This window comes from Mirounga angustirostris, unplaced genomic scaffold, assembly GCF_029215605.1.
Source record: "Mirounga angustirostris isolate CCGP_5_RB_7025 unplaced genomic scaffold, mMirAng1.0.hap1 SCAF_2, whole genome shotgun sequence".
Lineage (NCBI taxonomy): Eukaryota > Metazoa > Chordata > Mammalia > Carnivora > Phocidae > Mirounga > Mirounga angustirostris.
Genome location: NW_026991710.1, coordinates 132,698,237 through 132,721,546, shown reverse-complemented (window position 1 = coordinate 132,721,546; position 23,310 = coordinate 132,698,237). Strand labels below are relative to the sequence as shown.

The 23,310-nt window shown below is 34.3% G+C and overlaps 1 protein-coding gene across 3 annotated transcripts in view; it reads right to left on the bottom strand.

Annotated features, from left to right (window-relative positions):
- GRIA2 (glutamate ionotropic receptor AMPA type subunit 2) overlaps positions 1 to 23,310 on the bottom strand; it is a 140,014-nt gene that overhangs the window by 38,106 nt on the left and 78,598 nt on the right. For all 3 annotated transcript variants that reach the window (XM_045879367.2, XM_045879368.2, XM_045879369.1), the window contains exons 4-9: positions 21,192 to 21,388; positions 17,785 to 17,838; positions 12,498 to 12,659; positions 2,837 to 3,004; positions 2,259 to 2,363; positions 1,472 to 1,582 (exon numbers count right to left, since the gene is read on the bottom strand). In XM_045879367.2, the coding sequence (XP_045735323.1) occupies positions 1,472 to 1,582; positions 2,259 to 2,363; positions 2,837 to 3,004; positions 12,498 to 12,659; positions 17,785 to 17,838; positions 21,192 to 21,388 (797 nt within the window). The remainder of the gene's footprint in view (positions 1 to 1,471; positions 1,583 to 2,258; positions 2,364 to 2,836; positions 3,005 to 12,497; positions 12,660 to 17,784; positions 17,839 to 21,191; positions 21,389 to 23,310) is intronic.

Here is a 23,310-nt window from a genome sequence, read left to right as displayed (position 1 = left end):
TGGAAAGACAGTGCTTTCATTGATTTAAAAAATAGCTGTTAACTACTCTCACTGAATGAAGTCTTCTGGTTTAATTATTACCTGTTAGCCAGAGAAATTGTAGAATATGAATGGTAGAAAATATCAACAGGAAAAAAAAATTAGGCATAATACTTTTGAAAAAAAAAAAAAAGGTCTTCAGATGTCTAGCATTATATTTCATTAATATAGCTTGTATCTAGCCATACCAAAGCAAATAAGAAACTCAAAAGCACAAACTGTTGGCATGTCCCCTTGTCATGTTTGTTAACTCCTAGAGCTTAGGTAGAAATAATGCTGCTCAACATCTGTTTTATTCAACTCCGGACCCACCACACTCCTCTTCTAGGTTAAGGTTATGCCAAACTCAAGAATCAGCATTCACCCAAAACCCTGTGTATTGCTCCTTCAAGGATAAGGTTCATGTGGAAATCAGGTTCATAGTCAGTAATGGACAGACTAAAGAGTCATTGCCATGGTGATGTGTTGATGCTACCCTCTCAGATTTCATGTCTCGCTTCATCTGTGAGATATAATATCCCAGAATAATATTACAAGGAGGGAGAGTAGCTTCCACCTGTTTCAACATAGCCCAAAATTCTCTCCTGGAAAGTGTCATCAAGCATATTTGAGAGTTTGGTGAGACAATCCCTCTCAATGGCATGATTAAGGCAAAAGCCCTCACGTGTCGGAGCTTACACTTATTAAGATATTTCCAAAAGCCGACCAATGTTTTTACCCAAATCCCTTATTAACCTATCTATTTTTTTTCTTCTCAATATCATTAGAATAATGAATCCCACAATTTTACTCTATCAGTGCTTAGTAAAATAAAATACAAATTTTTTGTTGCAAAATCACTATTAGTGAACCCTATTTTCTCCATCTCATTTCACCAACAGCTTGTCACGATGATCTACATCTACCTTCCATTTCTCCAGAGCCTAGATGATCAAGCTTCAGTTCAATTTTGTCTCATTCATTCAGTGCTGGCTATGTGCCAATGACTGTGTTGAGATTGGGGGCTAAAAAGAAGTGAAATTTTCCTTATCTTTAAGGAGTTCATCTTATAAAGAGACGTTGCCAACATTATTAATAAATGCAAAGACAGATGGTACCCAGAATCATATGGGAAGTGAAAGGTAAAGCACATGAGTAAATACAAGGAATGCTCTTCCAGACCTTCCCCAGTTGTTCACATTTGTGGACGCACCAGCATATGAATTTTCTGTCAAACTAAATCTCAGTATTGAAGAGGATAGGAAATATTTTGAATGCTTTAGCTCATGCTTGTGTGGTCCTTTTGACAGAGTAAATATGCTATACATGATTAAAACAGTGCCAAAGCAACACTATATTACTTATTATCCAAAAATACAAACAGCAATTCTAGTTGACAGATATTTTTCATAAGAAAAACTTCAGGAAAGCACAGACATTTGTAGCTAATTACCAAAATTGTAGTGACAACAACAGTCTTATTCTCGAGCCCAGAGGTATCGTTTCCAGAAGGGAGCTCAGTAAGGGTAACAACCATTTTGTCCACTTCACTCCAGTATCCAATCTGAAAAAGGTTACAGAAATAGGCACATGGATAAATGATCTTTCTATTAGCCAAGCATTGAATTATTTCAAACTCATGTATGAATCAAAAATTTTATCTACATTAACTAGGTTTCTTCTAAACAAAGATATGTCTTTTGTTTTTGCAACTCTAATAGAAATAGAGATTATAAAAACAATGAAACAAAAGCAATTCTTAAAAATGGCTTATCTCTTCATGTTCACTCTTCATATTTTTCCAGGGTAATTTGTTTGGGAGTGATCATATAGAAATAGAAATAAATCCAAGCAATGGAATTTTATCCATAACAGTTAAAAGCAAGGTACTGAATTAAAACAATGTATATGTGCACCAGCTATGCTTTGTCTTCTGAACCATAAACTGTCCGTGATAGTTTCTTTTTCTTCTCATTAAAGTTCTTATACCTCAATCAAAAAACAAAGAAAAACAAAAACAGTTCTATTCACAGTCATTTGAAGATTACATTTCAGTATTACTTACCAGAAATGAATAGATTAGGTTTAGAAAAAATACTTAAAAATACATCTGTTTCTGGAAGTAGATAAACTCTACCTATGTGACTATACATTTCCAGGACTCTGGAAGAAGAGGTGATGGGTTAGCAAACTCACCTCCTCGCAGAGAGAAAACTGCCTTTAGATTACTAATGATTTACCTTCCGGGGCCCATTCGTTTTGAGTTCCATGATGTTAATTGTATAGTTTATTCTTTTTCCATTCTGGTCAAACTTTATATTTCCTGAGAGACCTTCAACCTGAACCTAATGAGGAAATGGGAAAGCCGCACAGTTATCAATTTACTGCAACCAAAGATACAAACTGTATGGATTACTCTCACCTGGCTCAAGTTAAGGAAACTACATTTTTTTAAAGATTTTTTATTTATTTATTTGATAGAGAGAGGCAAGGCTAGAGAGGAAACACAAGCGGGGGAGGGGGAGAGGGAGAAGCAGGCTTCCCGTCGAGCAGGGAGCCGGATGCAGGGAGCCTGATGAGGGGCTCTATCCCAGGACCCTGGGATGATGACCTGAGCCGAAGGCAGACGCTTAACAACTGAGCCACCCAGGCGCCCAAGGAAACTACATTTTTAAGATTTCTTTTCACCCTTCAACCTACCTTTGTGCAGTTAGGAAATAATATTCACTTTACATTAAACACAGCAAGGAGACAAACATAGTGGAAAAAAATAGTGTCCATTGTTAAGTCACATTCACAATCATTTTGAGTGACTAACCTGTTTGAGGGCCCTTTCTATTTCTACACCTTGTCCCCAGGGGACTGCTGGGTTTGCCAGACAATCTCCTGCATTGCCTCTTCGAGAGATTTCAATTCTCTGCTTCCGTAGGTTGCGGAAAGCTTCAGTCATCACTTGAACAGCGTCATACGTCAGAGCAGAAGTATACTGAAAAACATCATACACATTTCATAAAAATGGGAAAAAATTCAGAGGCTCACCACACACTGGCCATCTGGGTTGCAGCTGGCCACCGTACAACACCACATCACAGTCCAAGAATTTAGACACAATTTCTGCATGTAGAAGTCTAAGAATCTGAGGGGGTAGCGCGGAATATTGGGACTGTGCAGTGTGCTCTTGACTGTAAGCATTTCCTATTATGTGAGCATCTCAGTTATTTGGGGTAAGACATTTTATAATAATCGGGTCTTTTCTTTTTAAACCAATTTCTTTTTTTTTTAAAGATTTTATTTATTTATTTGAGAGAGAGAATGAGAGAGAGAGCATGAGAGGGGGGAGGGTCAGAGGGAGAAGCAGACTCCCTGCTGAGTAGGGAGCCCGATGCGGGACTCGATCCAGGGACTCCAGGATCATGACCTGAGCTGAAGGCAGTCACTTAACCAACTGAGCCACCCAGGCGCCCACCAATTTCTTATTAAAGCATCACTTCATGGCCTGATTTAGGGATATAGGAAATTATCAAATTTACAAACACATATGCCTCCACTAATGCTGGATTCATTTGGCAATAGGGAAAGAATATTGATTAGTTTAAGTTTCTAATTCTATAGTCTTGAAATATTTGTTTTTAAGATCCCCTAGGTAGTTATGGTAATCAAGAAGAAGAACCATCAAATTTCATAATTTCTATGCCCCCTTCATGCTTCCAACAGTCTATGATAAAAATAACATTGGTTCCAAACTTATGGTATTCAGATCCCAGTGGGACAGCAGGATTGTGACAGGAGCTGGGGGCCAAGCAGAAAAAAAAGAGCATTATTTACGGGCACTAAGCATTGTCAGTGGCTGGATAGGTATTATTACATGCATGTATATACACTGCCATCTATCAAATGTATCATGCTGCTATTGTTAATGATAAATCACAGTTTTACATAAAAGCTTTACTGAATACTGAGGAAATTTCTGTGAGTAACAAAAGTACAGTGAAGCTGGGTAAAAATACAATATCATACTGATTTTGGCACACCCTAAAATTCTTGACCACAAATACAAAACGGGCACTTAGTATTTGCAAGTCCTCCTCCTCCTTTCTATAGCAACTTATTTCTTCCACTCTCAAAAATGATTATTTTTATACCTTCTCTTTTCTTCTCTTAAAACCCACAACTCTGCACACTTCTCTTTCTCTGAATTCCTGCTGATTATCTTGCCTACACATCACTGAAAAAATAGAAGCCCTCAGAGAGAAACCCTTTATTTTTCAAACATAAAACTGCCAAGATCATATTTTCTCTGTTTCCCTCCTGAGTTGATGACACATGAGGTGGCCAAGCTCCTACATGAGGACAGCCACTCCAACAGTGCCCTGATACAGTCCCTTGGATCTTTCTAAGGACATTTCATCTACAATTACAACCTCAATATCCTGCATCATCCTTTTTTCTCTCTCTACTGGATCATCTCTATTAGCACTTCAAATGCTCTGATATCTCCTACCACAATAAGAGATAGATGATGATAGATAATAGATAGATGATACATAGATAGATGATAGATGATAGATAAATAGATAGATGATAGATGATAGATAGATCATGATGATAGATGATAGACGATGATGATACATGATAGATAGATAGATAGATAGATAGATAGATAGATGATAGATAGATAGATACAATAACTGCTTTTTAGGTTTATATCTCCTTCTAATACCCACCTTTCTTTTTCTGTTTCCTTCATTAGAAAATTTAAGAGTAATTTTCTAAACTTGCCATTCCATATCAACTCTCCTTGCTCTCTCTCTAAGTGGTCTCACTCAGGTCATGGCTTTAAATTACACGTATGTGCTCAAACATTACTTCCTCAATGATGCCCTTCCTGCCCAGCACAGACCTAATCACTCCTCTTCACATGACCTTATTTATTTCCTTCATAGTTTCTACCAGTATCTGAATATCTTGTTCATGCATTCATTATTTCTCTATTTCAGCTCTTTTCCCCACTGGAATATTTACTCTAGAAAAGTAGAAAACTCATCTGTCACCACTGAATTCTCAGAGCCCTGGGCAGGGCCGGACACACTGAAAACACTGAGGAAGGAAGGAAAGAATGCAGGCAGGGAAGTCAGAGATCTTGATATGGACCCCGTCTTTACAGGATTCATGTTTTCTTCCAGTCTAGTGAAAAGGTTATAAACGAATAGTTGCACTATGCCTATCATAGTGTTATAAATTGGTCTGATGGTAGATAGATGTCTGATTTATCCTTTTAATATGAGATATTACAATAAGGCAAATGAAAAATAGTTTATGTAGTTTGAATCATCCCCTCCACATATCCAGAAATTTCTTAAGCCTCCATTTTTCTAATACTAAAATGGCAGTGTGAGGTTATCAGTCATTTAATCTTTGCACATATTAGTTTAGTTGAATCGCTTTCATTTGACCATATGAATGAGTCACATTTGATGGGGGAATTGGCAAGAAGAAAAAGAGAACATGATTTTGAGGACGTGAGCACTGTGACCGAGTGCTGTAAACCTAGAGGTTTTCTTCCTTATTTCTTCTCTTGTGAAACCACTTATGCAATGTCATTGCAGGCCTATATATGAGTCCTCTACATATTTAGATTATCTCCCGGATGGATGCACTTGAGTTTCTCACAAGTATCTCAGCTAGACAGATTTAAATAAAACCATCACCATTTTTTTCCAAAAAATCTGTAACCTTTTTCTCCATACTATATGCGAGAAATTAGCAAAATATAGTATGTGACAGATCCATCCATATTTAGAAACAACCCACATTTCTGTCAGTAAAGGAATGTTTAAAACCTATACTTTCTGCCTTAAGAAAGTATAATGCAGCCATTAGAAAGTAATACTAATAAAGGTTATATAACAATATGAATAATGTCAATTATAAAATTAGTGAAAAACATTATTACAACTAAATTTAAAAAATACCTTCTTCATTGATTAATGAGAGTGGTAAAAAAAAATAGTAATATCCCTTCAACAAATAAGGGAAAGAAAAATAAACAAAATGGTTATAATAATAGGGAGGAAGCATACATGATTATATTTATCTTCCAAGTATTCTAGAATATGCATGTACTGTTTTTTAAGAAAAACTGTATTATATCAAAGGCATTGTTTTAAATCCTATTTACTTAAGAAAAAATATGGAGAAATAAGATAAGACATCAGGATTTATCTGCTTTATATAGATGTTTGTTTCTGTTCTCCTAGATAAAAACAAAAGTTGATTAATTTGCTTTCTTATACAGTAATTAGTTCATTGCCCATGTAATTTTTAAAATAAAGTCTAGATCACTGAATAGGAAACAGAGCCTAAATTAAATAAATTAGATATTAAAAAAAATATTGCAAAGCACATTAAAAAGCTACGATAACAGTTCAAAGCCAAAATCTTCATTGAGTCAGCCTGCTCATATTACTATGAGAAATCTATAAAGCCATCTGCTAAATGTTTTAGAGGTCTATAAATGTTGGCAAACTACATTAAAAAATAAGATTAGGTTGAATGAACTAAAAGCATTGAGGCCCATGCAGCATGTTACAATTATGATTCGGAGCATGAGCCCACTAAGAAGAAAAATCCTTTCAACCTTTTTCAAATGTTCAAATTTAATCAAGTCTCCAGCCTATTATTGTTTTAAATTAAAAGTCACAATCATAGAAACACAATTCTGGACTGAGAGAAAATAAACAGACACTGTATCCAGAGTTCCTCTTTGTTTATGTTCTACATATGTGGCTCATTTATTTTTCTAAACAAATATATTCATATTTTTCATTGGAGAGTTAGGTATTTCAGTTTTATTCTACCATTCACTAAACTAGATGTAAATTAATTTGAAGGGAACATGATGGTGATGTAACTATGTAACTATCTCCTTCTTTGAAAACAAATGCATCATCTCTGCCCTGATATTTATGTTCTGTGAAATCCCTCAGCTGAGGGAAATTTATAATTCAGTGGGGGGCCATTATGTTTTGCAGTGCTGTATCACGATCGCATCATATCCACACTTTAAGAAAAAATCTGGGAAAATGTTTTTATGGTCCATTTTCCAAATGCACTTTTTATTCCATTTCCTAAATGCACTTTTTATTCCATCTTAAATGTGTATTTATTGAGACTTATTTTTCAAATACAAAATGAAATATGCATTTTAAACATGTTTGGTCTGCCCAATAGTCATCAGACATTATTCAGTAATACATTACTGTAATCACTGGAACCAGAAAACAATATTCCTCCAGCCAACAAAAAGAGGGAATGAAAAGAAGTTCTATGTACACTTAGAATTTAAGCAACATACAAAAAGGATAAATACGCTACATTTTATGGGTCATTATTATGATAGCACCTATTCCTAAACATATATCATCTGCACTGTGCTGAAAAATATTCAAAAAAAAAGTACTAGACTTTACAGTTTATGAAAGTGCTAAAAACTTACTATGAAAGGCCACTTTCCAAATTTTCCTTGACACTTGAAATTGAATTGTATACAGTTTAGAAAGCATTGAATGTATCATCAGAAGACAGGGCCCAAGCCCTGATTTTATCATTTACTGCTCAGCTGCCTTGGGTAAGTTAAAGTGCCCAAGGTTTCTTACCAATGAAATAAGTAAAGCAAAGCCTCTTCTATGTCATAGTATTACTGGAAAAGCTGGTGAGGAAAAAAGAACTCATGTTGACCAAGTCAAACCTGAGCTGGGTGGTTTCCTCGTAAGTCCTTTTTAAAAATTCTATGCAACAAATATTTTTACTCCAGTTTTATAGATGAAGATTCCAAGTTAACAGGTTATATTTTGCCCAGGGTCACAAAAAAAATTAAGGTGGAGTTTGAATCCAGATCTCTGTGATTCTGGAGCAATGACGGTGACCAACCGTCTTGGTTTGCCAGGTACTATCCCTGTTTTAGGCAGCAAGTCTCCAGTCCCAGGCAACTCCTCAATACCACGCACACTGGGACAATGGGTCCCCTTGTTTGGCAAACACCACATCAAATGAGCACAGTTACAGGAAATGAGAAGCCAGGTGACTTATAAAGTATGCCCCAAAATACAAGTTATTGACCAGCATTTTTGCTTTCTTTTTTCCTTTTATTACTGTCTATCCTGGTATAAAACTAGCTTTTTTTTTTTTTTTGCTGTTTTGAAAACCACTATCCTAATCTACAAAAGAGTCCGTGAATGAATAAATTCAGAAACTGATTCTCACATTGGCTTATTAAAGGCCCTAAGAAATCTTGAGTAACAATTTCAGTTTAGCTTTGTCTGAAGAACATTCATTGTCCAAACAAATTACCATTTTAAAAATTTCTTAATGCCAATTACTTTTCATAAAAATAATGTTCTGTGTAACATACTTTGGGTTGTTAAAGGTTTTATGGCCTGACAAATTTTATATACTCATTTTTTAAATGGCATCACTTATTTGATTGAAATTATTGTACGCTGATGATATTTCCCTAGAGAATCTTACAATATAATTCTCAATTTCTACATTTTATCATATTATCAAAATGATCAAAAAAGACGAGCTCTAGGAAAAATAAGTAAACCTATAAGAAAAACTTTTAGAAAGTCTCTTTCTTTCCTTCCTTCCTTCTTTCTTTCTTTCTTTTCTTTTCTTTCTTCTTTCTTTCTTTCTTTCTTTCTTTCTTTCTTTCTTTCTTTCTTTCTTTCTTTCTTTCTTTCTTCCTCTCTTTCTAGATTTTGGGCAATGACCAAGAATCAACTAGAGCCATTAAAAAAAAAAAACAGTATTGGAAATACATTATAAACTTGTTTATTCACTTGTCTTAATTTCAAATTTAATTGCAGTCTACCCTCTGCAAAAGAGGTGTCTGTGATAAAGCTGTTTAAGCTTGTTGAATATATGCCCTTTGAAACTTCACTGCATAAAGTCACAATATCTTCACAGAAACTCAACATCAATGGAGCAACAGGAACTCTCATTCATTGCTAGTTAGAATTAGCCTGGTGATGAGTATTAAAGAGGGCATGTACTGCATGGAGCACTGGGTGTTACATGCAAACAATGAATCATGGAACACTACATCAAAAACTAATGATGTAATGTATGGGGATTAACAGAATAAAAAAAAGAAAAAAAAAGAAATATTTGTAAATTATTTTTGAGAGAGTGGCAAATCATCTTTATTATCTGCCACTTTTGAAACATTTTTTAAGGAAGGTAAAATGGTCACTTTAACTGCCCCATTTAAATCTAGGTGCCATGATGGTTCAGGTCTGATGACTAAAGTCATCCTACAGTTCATCAGGTAAAATAACACTACTTTTCTGCTAGGACTGAATAAGAGGACATAACAAATGTTAGCACAGAAATTTTAACCAAATTTCATAGCAATGATAATTGCTTCTTTTTCTTTCTCAGTGATTTGTTATTTTCAAAGGGTTTCTTTATATTTTTCATTTCAACCAATATCTACTGTGTGTGTACTGTGTGTAAAGCACTGTAGTAGATTGGGGTCAGGAGGCAGACTGCCTTTCTGAATCTTGTTTTTAACCCACAGATACCTTTCAACTGAATTTATATTACTATATAATGAATGGCTATGATTTCTGCAATAATTTTTTTGTTTACAAATAAAGAAATCTGAAATAATTGGCAATTATAGCAAATCCATTGATTTCCCTCCACCCTGGTGCCATCACCACAGTTCAAACAACCTTGATCAGTTGCATCGGCTGCCTGGATTGTTTGTGATCTTCCTAAAAGCTCACCTGCCATCAGATGTACACCCTACAATCTATTGTCAGCAGACAATGTTGCAAAAGAGGGGGTAGCCAGTAATCTTCCTGTATCAAAACCATGATAATCACTTTCTTCTGGTAGTTCCTTAATGCTCTCAGACTAGAACTTTGTCATTTCTCTGACATTTAGAACAGTGCCAGCTTGCAGAGTAAAAACTCAATAAATATGTATTGAATGGATAAATGGATTGATAAATGAATAAAGAATGAATGTTGCCTGAAATTAGCAAATTGGTGAGTCAGATTTAAAATCTCAGTACCATGACTCTAGAGTTATTTTTTGTACAGAGTATAAGAATGAATAAATTTAACATTTGTAATTTATATTTTGTGGTTATTAAAATATGTGAAACATTGAAACATTTATATTTTACTTGTATTTATTGAATAAGAATGATTTTAATTAAGAAACTATGGAAGCTTTGTTAACTTTTGGAGGAGACAAAACTTTAAAACAATCATTTATTTAATATTCCTACAACTTGAAATAATTTATATTATTTCCAAAGCCTAACCATGCAGAGAATTTCATGTAATGAATTGCGTTTTTACAGATTTTTATGCCTGTAAGTTTTTATTGTGGTGATAATAAAACGTGATTTAAATTATCAGGCAATGTACCTGGTACAGTCAATGACCCAAAGACAACAGAGAAAGAAATAATCTCATTAGGAAATATTCTTGCTTTCCTTCCTTAAACGGATCATATATCAAAGATATGCTACTTGTTTATATTAGAAAATACTATATCGTCCCCCAACTAGTTTTTCTTCCTTTCTTCTGCCCATGGAACAAACAAAAATCGTGAAAGCCCTGTCCTGTAATTCCTATCTTTTATATCTGTTGACATTTGAAGAGCCTTATCTCTTGGTAACTCCCATAAAATGTTCATCTCCCATCCAACCCAAATATTTTAAATTTTTACAGCGGAGAAATCAAAACAAAACAAAACAAAACAAACAAACAACAACAACAACAACAACAACAACAAAAACAGAAGGAAAACTACAGTTCCCTGACTCTGTCATGCTCTTGTATCACTTTGAGTCTGTGTACAGGCTCTTTTCCCAGCACCCTCCCATACTTTTTCTCCTGCTCAACCACGTGCAAAGCCCTGCCTAGATGCCCCACCTCTGGAGAGTCCTCCTTAACATCCCTTCCTCCATACTGTCCTAATCATATGCTGGGGAGCTGGCATATCTTACATGCATCATTCTCTGTTACGTTTGCTAATTGACATGTTAGTCTTCTCCATTCGACTGGGGATTATCAAAATGAGATTCTTTTTTTTGTTTTTGTTTTTGTTTTTGTTTTTTAAGTACTACAGCAGGAAGGGAGCAAGCTCCCAACAGAGTGAAATCTAGAGCTAGGTTTTGGTGAAAATGTTAACAGAATGCATTGCTAGATCTCTCATACCCCAAATTTGCCTTGCATTTTGTTACATGACCATGCACTTCAATAATGATATGATTTCCATGAGAAAATAGTCATCTCATTTTGCTCTCATTCTTCTCACAGTAGACAGCAATGGTAGGAACATGATGACTAATCGAGTATTCAAAAGGAACATGTTAGTTCTATTTGGTGATGAATGCCACATGCAATCTTCATCAGAAAGCTTAAAAGGCACCACCTTGGATTGGATGGAACCCTGAAATTCCACAGAATGAGAGCAGCAGGTGGAGACACACCCTGACACCAATGAAAAGACTAGATGTCCATTTGTCTTCTCATCAGCTTTGCTACCTGAAGGTACCCCTACAAGCCCACAGTACTGTTATAAACCATGTACATGTTGAGTATCAGTCAAGGTCACCAAACAAGAAGTCACCTAGTTTTGAGAAAAAATGAACTCTGGGCTATTCTTTAACATTCTATGAGATGCTTTCACGAATTTAACTTAAAATTAACAGGATCCATTTACATACCCAAAAGTAGAGAATTCAATGCTTTTAATCCTTACCTAGGGCCAGTCTCACAGTCAGACACAAATTTAAAGCCAAACAACCATATCTTTTTTTTTTTTTCCATTAGGTGCAGAAAACAACAATGACAAAACCTCTGCCTGATGTATAAACAGGGAGAGCAACTGAAATAACACTATCCCTGACAGGTTCATACACAATCTGCTTGATAATACACAAATAAACAAACGAAATCACTCTGCATTTGAAATGCTTTGCAATTTTTGCTCTTACTTTTTGTAAGTCTAGTTTAATAAAGAATGTGATCCTCTCATTCCACTCACTCTATGATCCACTCTTATCTCTGCTGTCAATAAGGTGACCAACAGAAGGGAAAAAGCCCTTCTTATCAACAGCAGAAACATTTAATATTTAGTGGTAAATATATGCATGTAGGTGTATGAATAATAAAATATGTTGAATAAACAAGGGAAGTCCAAACCCATGGAGAATAAAAGATGAGTCCGGGCATTGCTCATATCAGAATAGTGCACTGCATTTAGAATTCAAAGATTCCTTGTTTGATTGCATAAAGCATTTATTGTTTTTAGTTACTAAAACAAATTAAGATTTTTATCTTCTTCCTAGAGTGTCCCAGAGAACAGGCTACTTGTCAGCAGTTAGATATGGATAGATAAAGATACAGATATATAGACACAGATGTAAATGTACATATTAGTAGATAGAGATATACCTTAATTGTAGTTGTGTGTGCTCCAGGGTATTCTTTTTCTTCCAGTGTTGACCATCTTTCTATAAATTTGGATACCAGGGAATCATCATAGTCCACTATTTGAAATCCAGAGACATTTGCGCCTCCAAACTGAATTTTTAATAGGTCTCCATCAGTAAATCCCTAGACATAGAAAACGTATGTCAGGCTTTCCTGAGAATCAAAGAGAACTTAACATTTACCAAATAACTCTATACATTGTGGTTTTACAAATGTCAGAGAACACAAGAGCGATAAAAAGCCTAGAGTAAATGTTTGTGTATTTACAGCCAATATTCTGAACCAGTACCTACTGCCATCTTGGCATCACAGTGGATCTTTAATCAATGATTTTTTATTGATTGTACTCACATAAAAGCTCTCTATTTTATTGAGAAATACTGTTATAAGTATATATATATATATATGTACTGGTTTTATTTATTCAATCTACAACAGAGCACTACCATAGAGTTAGAGATACTCAGTAACATAAAGCTAGTTCCCAAGAGCTACAAAATGGTAAGCAAGTTATTCCTATTTAAATTGTTCATTCTCTCAGGTGATAAAACATCTTTAAAAGGAGAATGGAAAGTACTAAATGCCTAGTCATTATCTGAGAACAGTCAAATAATTTCATATTAAGTATGCAACTTAATTTTTTATAACATATATGAAAGTTTAAAAATCAATCACTTGCATTATTAGAATGAATTCAGTCATTAGTAAAACTATCATGTGGTGCTTCCATTGATTTCAAATATTGTGCTGTCATAAATTCTATCTCAATTTGAGAGTACATTCTCTCAAAGATGAAATCACAATTTTAATAAATCACAATTATAAATATTTTTACCTTATACATTTACTCCTTATTATTCTGCATAGGATTGAAAACATCCCTGAATCCAAAATACAGGAGAATCTTTTCTTTGTTATTGATATTAAAAAACATATTTTAATACTATTTGTGTGAAGAAGGATAATTACTTTGTTATTAGCTCATTATTTTGGTTTTTCTTTTCATTAAAATAATGCAAATAGTGCAAGAATATATAGAACAAAAGTCACAGCTTTTCTGCTCTGCCCCACCCCTGCTCCAGTTAAGCTGCTTCAAAGCAATAAATTTCAGTAATTTTTGTTTTTCATATATTTACCTCCATATTTCTGTATGACACCTTTTCACTATTCTTTCTTAATTTATCCATTTTAGATATTTTTTATTGAGTTTCTGCTTCTGTCAGATGAGTATATAATTCATTCACATTTACCTGTTCACTCATTTCCATGTTCATGGTTTTCGTATTTATAATTCTATTATTCAGAACAAAGTCAAATAATGTGGTAGGACTGCATTTTCCTTCTTTCGGTTTTTTTTTTTTTTTTTTTTTTTTTTTTAAGAGAGAGAGAGCACAAGTTGAGGGGGAGAGGCAGAGAGAGAGAGAATCTTAAGCAGGCTCCAAGTTCAGCACAGAGGCAAGGCTCGATCTCAGAACCCCGAGATCATGACCTGAGTGGAAATCAAGAGTTGGGCACTTAACCAACTGAACCACCCAGGTCTGGCGTTAATAATTGCTTCATTTTTTTCACTACTATAGTTTTCTATATACCTATCCTTATTTTTCTCTAGTTGCTCCATGAGAACTTTTCATGTTTATATAAGTAAATTTTTTTAAGTAATATCAAATACATCAAGTAATCTGTTTCTCTTTTTTTCTGAATATTTAATTGACAGGAGACCTTCTGAATTGGTGCCTCTTTCCATCTCCTCTGCAACTGTTCCTCTGGAGTGTCCATTCACCATGTTTCCGACTTGTTCGCCCACTTCCTGGATCACTATTCTCTCATGTTTTACTCCCTTCTTCTTCCAGAGCCCTCAATACTTTCCTCAGACACATTGGAGGTAAATTTCTTGAGACACTGAATGTCTCAAGATATCTTCATTTTGCTCTGACACTTGATTATTTTGGCTGGGTACCAAATTTTAGGTTGAGACTCTCATAATCTGACTTTTATTGTTCCTATTGAAAAATACAATGTCATTATTTCTAATTACTTTTTTATGTGACCTGCTTCATACTCCTCTCTGCCTCCACCTCCCATCTGTCCGAAACTTTTAAGATCTTCTATTGATCTCTGAAATTTCATGACGACATTTTCTTTGAAACGTGAAAGAAGTCTCTCTTCTTTCATTGTTTTGTGTACTCAGTGGGCATATTTGTGTCATTGAGTACTGGGAATTTTTCTGAATGCTCTTTGATAGTCTCTTTCCCCTGTCTTCACTATTCTGTCTTTCTAGAATGCCTAGTATTAAGATATTGTAACTCTTAGATTAAACATCTAAGTTCCTCACAAATTCCCTGCACACACCACTTCATATTGTATTGTCATTTTGTTATATACTCTGGAAGATTTTTCTTAACCTTATCATCAAAGTCATATAATTTTACTTGTTATTTTAGAAAAAAAAAAAAAAACTTCCCATAGGTCTTTCTTATTCCCTGAGTTTTTTTTTTCATAACATACTTTCTCTCTTTTTTTAATTTAATTTAATTTTATTATGTTATGTTAATCACCATACATTACATCATTAATTTTTGATGTAGTGTTCCATGATTCATTGTTTGCGTATAAGACCCAGTGCTCCATTCAGTACGTGCCCTCTTTAATACCCATCACCAGGCTAACCCATCCCCCCAATGCCCTCCCCTCTAGAACCCTCAGTTTGTTTCTCAGAGTCCATAGTCTCTCATGTTTCGTCTCCCCCTCCAATTCCTCCCTCTTCATTATTCCCCCTTCTTTATGGATAGTTAATTTTCTTCTCTTTCTCTGCAGATATTCATTACAATTTTAAACATTTTTATTGTGTTTTCTGCCTGCCCTTTTTCTGTTTATTTTATTTATTCATTTATTTATTTGTTTGTTTTGTATTACATCCTTCATGGACCAGACTTTTCTCAAATGCGTGATTCTCTTTGGCTATTTAACACTTAGACACTAAAACATTTCTTGGAATTTCCATGTGCATGGGGTAGGCTCCTTGACAAATGTGCTTCACTGTAAGGTAGGCAGGTGGCGATGGATTGCAGTACTTTCTGTCCATATCTACGGGTTGAAGAAATGAGAACTGGATCCCTTCATGACCACTTCTTCATCACTTTATGTAAAAATTATCCTTTTAAATGCTATATCAGGAACTTAATCACAATCTGTGTTTTGGGAGCCTAATCAAGCATTACCAATTCCTGAGGAAATTCATCAATAATGGTATCTGAGGACTTTTCTACCTTTTATAGCCACCTCCTTTAACACTCATTAGACCCTGGACAGGGGAAGGGGGACATCTCAAACCAAGAGTTTGGAAGATGAAAGCTCTTCAACTCTGAATGGCATTCTTCAATTTTAAATGTCAGTGAAATTTTCAAGCTCTAAGTTCTCAGAAAGTGCAGCACTCCTCAGATCCTTGAACTTACTGATTCACTAGAAGTTCCATATGGTGAAGATACCAAGTATTCAGAAATGGAAAAGCAGAATTTGAATTCAGATAAAATACTAGGTATGTTCCTCCCTAGAAGTATGACAGCAGCAGGCTCTTGTTTTCTATTTTTTTATTTATTTTTTTACTTTGGTCATCCGTACATTTCTTTCCTTTTCATAGCATCAGATATCAACTCTCAAATTGATGAGCCACCTTCTGTCATTATTTCTCAATGTTCCAATATAATCTTCTCCATCTGGACATTTTTAAAGATCACGGCTTTCAATGTGGCTCTGTGTTGTTCATCAAATGGCACAATTCACACAGGGGACTGACTGTCCAGGCTGTTCTTTGCACAGAATGTGGCTCTGAAGAGAGTGAATACAGAGCTTCATCTATTTTAACCCTTGCTTCTCTGGTAGGGGGTCATTTAGGATCTATAATATCATATTAATGGATAAATTCTAATGAATTTTATAGTAGTTAGCAATTTCATTGGTAAACAGAAGTTTTATCTGAACAATCAACTTCTACTAATAACATGCAGGTTTGAGATTTAATATTCTAAATCACTGGTGCCACCTTCTAGTGAAAACAGTATCTATCAGTTGTAAAGTTCTTTTTTTTTTTTTCCATCATTACTAGAAAGAATGTCTTCTGATATAACAATCTAATATTTCAGAAACCACCTACAGAAACAAATCTACAGGGGTGCCTGGGCTCAGTGGGTTAAGCTGCTGACTCTTGGTTCGGCTCAGGTCATGATCTCAGGGTCAAGACCTCAAGCCCCGAGTAGGGCTCCATGATGCTGAGCATAGAGCCTGCTTGGAATTCTCTCTCTCCCTCTCCCTCTCCCTCTGCCCTTAGCCTCGTTCCCTCTTTCTCTCTCCCTCTCTCTTTCTAAATAAACAAACAAACAAAAGAAAAAAAATAAAGAAAGAATTCTACATTTGGGTAAATATGAAACCTTTTCAGAGTCCTATTATGCTATTTAGAATAAGTTCTCATTTTTTCCTTCCTTTTCTTATTATCTTCCTGAGTTTGGGGAGGGCAGTTTTCTCAGTCCAGTAAGATCATACTTCCTCAAAGAACATAAACTTTTGCAACGGTAAAGGCTTAAGGTCATTTTACTACTGATCTGAAAACTATTTTGAAAAAAATATCTAACAATAATTCTAAATTGGCTCTGATTATACTTAAGAGAGGGAGATACAACTAACCAGTTGGATATTCAGTATAATCGTAATTTGACAGAAATCCCAATGAAAAAGTGATCAGGTACATGGATTTAATTTCATTGTGTTGCTTACATATTAAATAGAAAATCAGAAATAAATAATAATATATTAATATTATTGACATTTGCAGCTTTAATTTTTCACTGATGTATTCTCCCAGATGTGCATTTATTTCAGATACTATATTTACTAAAAACTTTAAAGGAATGCACAGAGGGAAAAATTATAAAACACTGTGATAGTGAGAAACAAGAGGAAATTTGAACAACTAAACTTTATATATTTTTGAAAACTTTTCCATAATTAAATATGCCTTCTAAGACAATTTATAAAGTTTGTCAAATATTGCTTACATCACTTATAATAGGAAATTGATTAGAAAATGTAAAGTGGGAAGTGAGTCTAAAACACAAACTCAGAAAAATATTATCACTTCTAATTGATCAATATAATCAAGATATGTTTTTAAAAATAACACTGATAAATGCTGGTCATTCAAAACTATTTTATAAGTAACTCTATTAAAATTATAAATATCAATTAATTCACCTACCAGATTTGCAATGATATAATGGTAACCTTTAACATGTTTTCCAATGGTAATAACCTAACAAAGATAAAGAAACAATTATTTAATACATGCAAATAATATAAATTAAAATTATTGATGTTATGACCCAATTGAGGAAAAAAGTGGAATTTTATTTTCTGATATTCTATGATGAGTCCTACTTGACAAAATACAATTATCAAATCCAGAGACTATTTCTCTCAGAAAAAAGTAACAATACATTTTAGTGCTTTATAAATGCTATCTTTCAAGAAGTCAATAACTGAACAAATAATTACTTCAGTTTAGTCAACAGTGAAAATAAGGTCACAAGATTTTAAGAAATGTAAAATGAAAAGAATATTGAATCCATAATAAGTCACAATTTTATTCCTACAAAAGCTATTTTTCTAAAACATTAGACAGCTGAAACCAACACCTGAGATTTTATATTCACACATCGACACTCAAACTTATAGTAGAACATAAATTTTTAAAAATATTAATAGGCATATAATTCTTATATGAATCTATAAAATAATATTCCCATCTTAAGAGTCTTGAAATGTTTGCAATTTAGTTCAAATGAACATTTTTATTTCCAGTTTGAGGCAGCAAAACATCAGAGAAGCTAATCTTTCTCCACAAATCTAAGTCAAAACTCAATGGCAAGATAAATATGGTCGTCTTGGTAATGCTCACGACAGTTTGGGGCATTACTGAATCGATGTGACTTTTCACTGATCTATAGCAATTCAAGAGAGTAGACATTGGTGAAATGACCTCACTATAGTCCTAGTACTTAGATATTCAAATATAATTTTTATGTTTAATAGAACTGCCACACCAATAGAAAGCATGAAACGGCAGGGCTGCAGACAAAATTTCAAACCATTAGCCTCATTTACCCAGACCAAATTTCAAACCATTTCCCTGATGACAGTTTTGATGGCTTCCCATTGCTTGTAGCATAATAATCAAAATCCTTAATTTATGCTACAAAGTCCAATCATCTTGCAAGCTTCTCCAGACCCTCTTTTTCCATTCTCTATACTAGAGTCTCATCAGCCCTCTTTTTAAGTATTTTTGTGCATGAAAAGGCTTCCTTCCATTACCTCAGGACTTCACATATTCTATTTCCTCTGCTTGGAAAGCTCTCTCCACCACCATATCATTTGTCTTATTAATGCTTCAGGCACAAGGAATCTCAGCCCAATGTTACCTCCTGGGAGAAGACTTCCCTGACCTTCCCTTATCCCAGACAAAGTCAGGTACTCCAAAGCAATGCATTTAGTTAAACAACAAGGGCAAAAATCCTAGGAAAGATTCCATCAAATGCCCCTTTGATGTTAAGTGATGGCTATTTAGAAGAGAGTTAGGGCTTATATCATTTTCTAACCTATTTTTATGTAATACAACTAAATCGCTGTTTCCAAGAAAATGAACCCTCTGTATTGAAAGGAAAATTGTGAAGAAAAGATGTCCTTCTGCATGAAAAATATATTAATTAGCATCACTTGAATTGAATTGATTATGTCCCTCATACTTCTACTGACATCTGTTGATTCTGCTTACTGTTCATTCTACTTTCTGAATCATGTATGTCCTCCTTCTGGGAATTAAAAACAAACAAACAACAACAACAACAACAAAATCATATAAATGGTGCTAGCAATAGTTGAGTTTAGCGTTCACTGAAAGAAAGGGAGGGGATATGAAAATTTACTAGCTCTGCCTCTACATAGGAATTCATGTTGACCATACTATCACATTTTCGCTTTATAATAATCATTAACATTGCACTAACAATACTAAATTTATATTGATTTCTAAATGTTTCTGATGGCTGAGTCCTTTTTCCCACCCAATCACAATCAGAAATAAGTAACTCCAAGGATTTGTTGAATGATAAAATACTCATAATCAACAAAGATTGATTCTCTTTCTAACTTTAAGCTATTATAACAATAAAGTTTCATCACCTCTGTTCTCTTATAAGTACTGATAGATGAATAAGTAAATAGTGTTTCCTTTTCTTGAAATGTACTTCAAGCCCACTTTTTGCGTGGTAAACTCTCTTCCTTAAAGATCTTCCATGATCTCCTAATCTAAATTTTTTTCATAACATCCTGTTCTCTTCATTTATATATATATATATATATCATCTGTTATGATGATCCATGAATACATAAATTCTTTACAAAAAGACTAATAACTATTACTAAAATTCAGTTTTAATGAGACTCTCCTATGAAATTCAAATGAGTTGTTGAGGTTCACATTTGAACACGAGACCTTCAGGTTAAAAACAACCTTAACTTCATCTCCTGAGACAGGAATCAAGATTTTTCCACGGAAATGTTCACCACTCTGGCAAATAACATTTAGCTCTTTCTCATAACAAGTTAGTTTTATCCAGTTATTTAATATTTTATGCAAGATCCATTTTGTATGTCTTAGGGCCTATATTATTACATATCAATTAAAGCTGCATCAACATTCATGTTTGCAAAATGCTTTGTGTTATACAAATTAGTGAATTAATTGTCTCCGCAAAGCCTAGAAAGACCTAGAAATGCATACTTAGCTGCATATTTTTCTTCCAGTCCTATATTATCCCAAGGAACTAGCAGCCATTACACACACACACACACACACACACACACATTTATCAGTTGGGAAAAGAAGCAGATACCCAGTGAAGCAGATCTTAACACATTAAATCATGATGCTGCTTCACCAACATCCCTGGTCACTTAACCTATGTATATAATATAGTGGATCTTATTTTTATCATTAGGATATTACTGAATGGCTGTCCTATCCTAAAAGACCTTAAGTGGAATCAAGGTGGTATGGTAAGCACAAATAAAACATCCTTATGTCCAGTAAGCTTCTCAAACATCAAACACAGACTATGTCTCTCCTACATACAGGCTTTCTCTGAAGACTCAGATGCATTCAGACAATATAGGCTTAATGTTCCATACCGTGCTCTAATGTTTGACGTTCTCCATGTTTTGCCAGGAACTACTCACATTTCCCTTAGAACCCCAGCCTTATTTTCACTTAATTGGTGGCTATTCCTTTATCTCTAAAAAGTTCAACAAGTTAAATTTTAAATTTCCAACTAAAAATATCGAAGTTTAGGGCAATGCTTACCATATAAAACAGAAGACTCAATAGTTACATATTTAATATAGTTAATGATTAATATGATGTGTCAGCATGATTGAAGACCATCTGCTATTGCTAACCAAAGCCAGAGATAATTTAATTGATGATCTTTGCTGCATCCTACATAAACCATAAAGGAAGAACTGCGGTTCAGCACCTCACACAAATACTGCAAATGCTGACACTGCATGCACATTCTATACTTGGTGTCATTAGAAAACAGAGTAGCCAACCTGGTCTACGATGTCGTTTACTTTATCCCGTTCACAGTCTAGGATTACACGCCGTTCCTTTTTTAACTCCAGATCTTGAAAAAGTGATCGGTATGTCTCATCTTTCTTGTCATTGTTAATGTTTCCCACATTGATAGCAGTCACTTGCCATTTCTTTTCAGCAGCAGAATCCAGCACAGCTTGCAGTGTTGATAAGCCTAGGAAGGCAAAGAAAAATGATGACTGATAAAAATACTTGAATAACTCAGAATTACGTTGTGAAATTGACAGCAAATATATTTTTAAGGCTGATATTTTTGTGCAACTGAGGGGATGTTGACTCCTCTAAAAAGCTACAATGATGATCTTTATCAACATCGATTATTTCCGCTTCACATCAAAAACTCTTTTATCTATATGCTGTTGTTCTGACGGAAAGAACCATGGTTTGGGAGAAAATAGTCTCCCCTTCTTTCAGCTCTCTCAGCTGTCTTCTTTCGGATATTACTGAAGAGTAATGTCTGTGATACCTTTGGTTAAAGTGAGATCCAAAGACATTACACACATTTCTTTCTCTTACAGAATGGGAAAGACTGTTTCTTTACATATGACAGTCTATCATTTCATATTAACATCCTCAAGAGGTTGCAAACATTTTCAGGGAGACAAATGTACATAAGTCTCTGTGAGCATACAAGCCAATAATCTCGATGGGGCTATTATCTTTCCTCCTATTGTCTTTCAGTCGGCAGCTGTTTTTCCTCAGCCTTCTGTCACATCATATTTTTGTTATCGGGACTGATCCCATAGAGATTAAAATGTTCACCTATTAACCCAGATGGTAACAGTTAGTTTTCTAGCTCAGATTTGTTACATTTACTTAACTTTCCAAATGTAAGACCCATTTACTATTTATCAGTAACTTTGCTTATAGCATCATACAACTTAGAAAATTTATTTCTCTTTTTAATAAAAATACATTACCTCATATGTAGGATTGAGAAGGGAAACAATTGGGGAATTTATTACCTTAAGTTAAATCTGCAGTTTAGCACTTGGAAAAGCAGTACATAAACTTGTCTTCCATATCACTTCAATTCTTCACAGCCAACCTAAATTCTTCATTTCTATTAATAACTTAATGAACAACACAAAATCTGGGCTCCAAAAAGAATTCAGGACTCATCACATCATCTTCTTGTTTCCAGAAAGTACTACATCTTTCTCAGAAGAATGCTGATTTCTTTTTGCCTATAAAATGTGGGATTTACCTAATGTGATCACACTGCTCTATAAATTTTATTAATGTGCTACACTTTATTTCAATCTATTTACTATGGCAAAAATACGTGCTTCTAAAAAAAAAACTATCGAAGCTGGAAAACCATTATTAAAAATTGGATTGATTCAATACTGGCCAAGCGTATATAAGATTAGCCTAGAATGTCTTGTTATACAAAATGCAAGGAAGCTCTCCAAAACTATCAGCCTTATGTCAAAAGACTCAGGAGCCAATGTGATGAAAATCATTTTAAGTAAAGATGAGGCAATTTGGATATCAATCAGAATAATAACTGCAAAAGACTTAAAATATATAACATTTTAAATCCATGAATTCTTATTAATATCTAACAATATAAACTGCCAAAACTGAAACAGCAAGAAATAGAAAACTTGAACAGACTGATAACCAGAAAAGAAACTGAATCAGTGATATTTAAATATATATAAATATCTGGTTGCCTTTGAAGATACTAGGAGCTGAGTTATTATTTTGAAATTGGTAAATAAAGGAAAACAAACAAGCATTTTCCTGCCCTTCCTATATGAACTATACTCAGGATAACTAATTAAGGCAGCTTTTCCTTTTTGGAAAGATTCCATCTAACAAACAATGAAGGAATATAGATTTAGAATTACAACCATCCTGTAACACCTAGTGAATTAATGAATCAAGGTAACAATCATTAACTGCTGCTAAAAACACAGAAAGAGAGATGACCAGAAATTACATGTCTCTAAATAGGAATATTTAACATCACCTATGGAGTATTCCTGCCAAAAAAGTGAACATGAATCTTGCGAAGCTTCTAGATCTAGCTACCAATTTATAAGGAATATGTAGCAGAGTAATATGCTA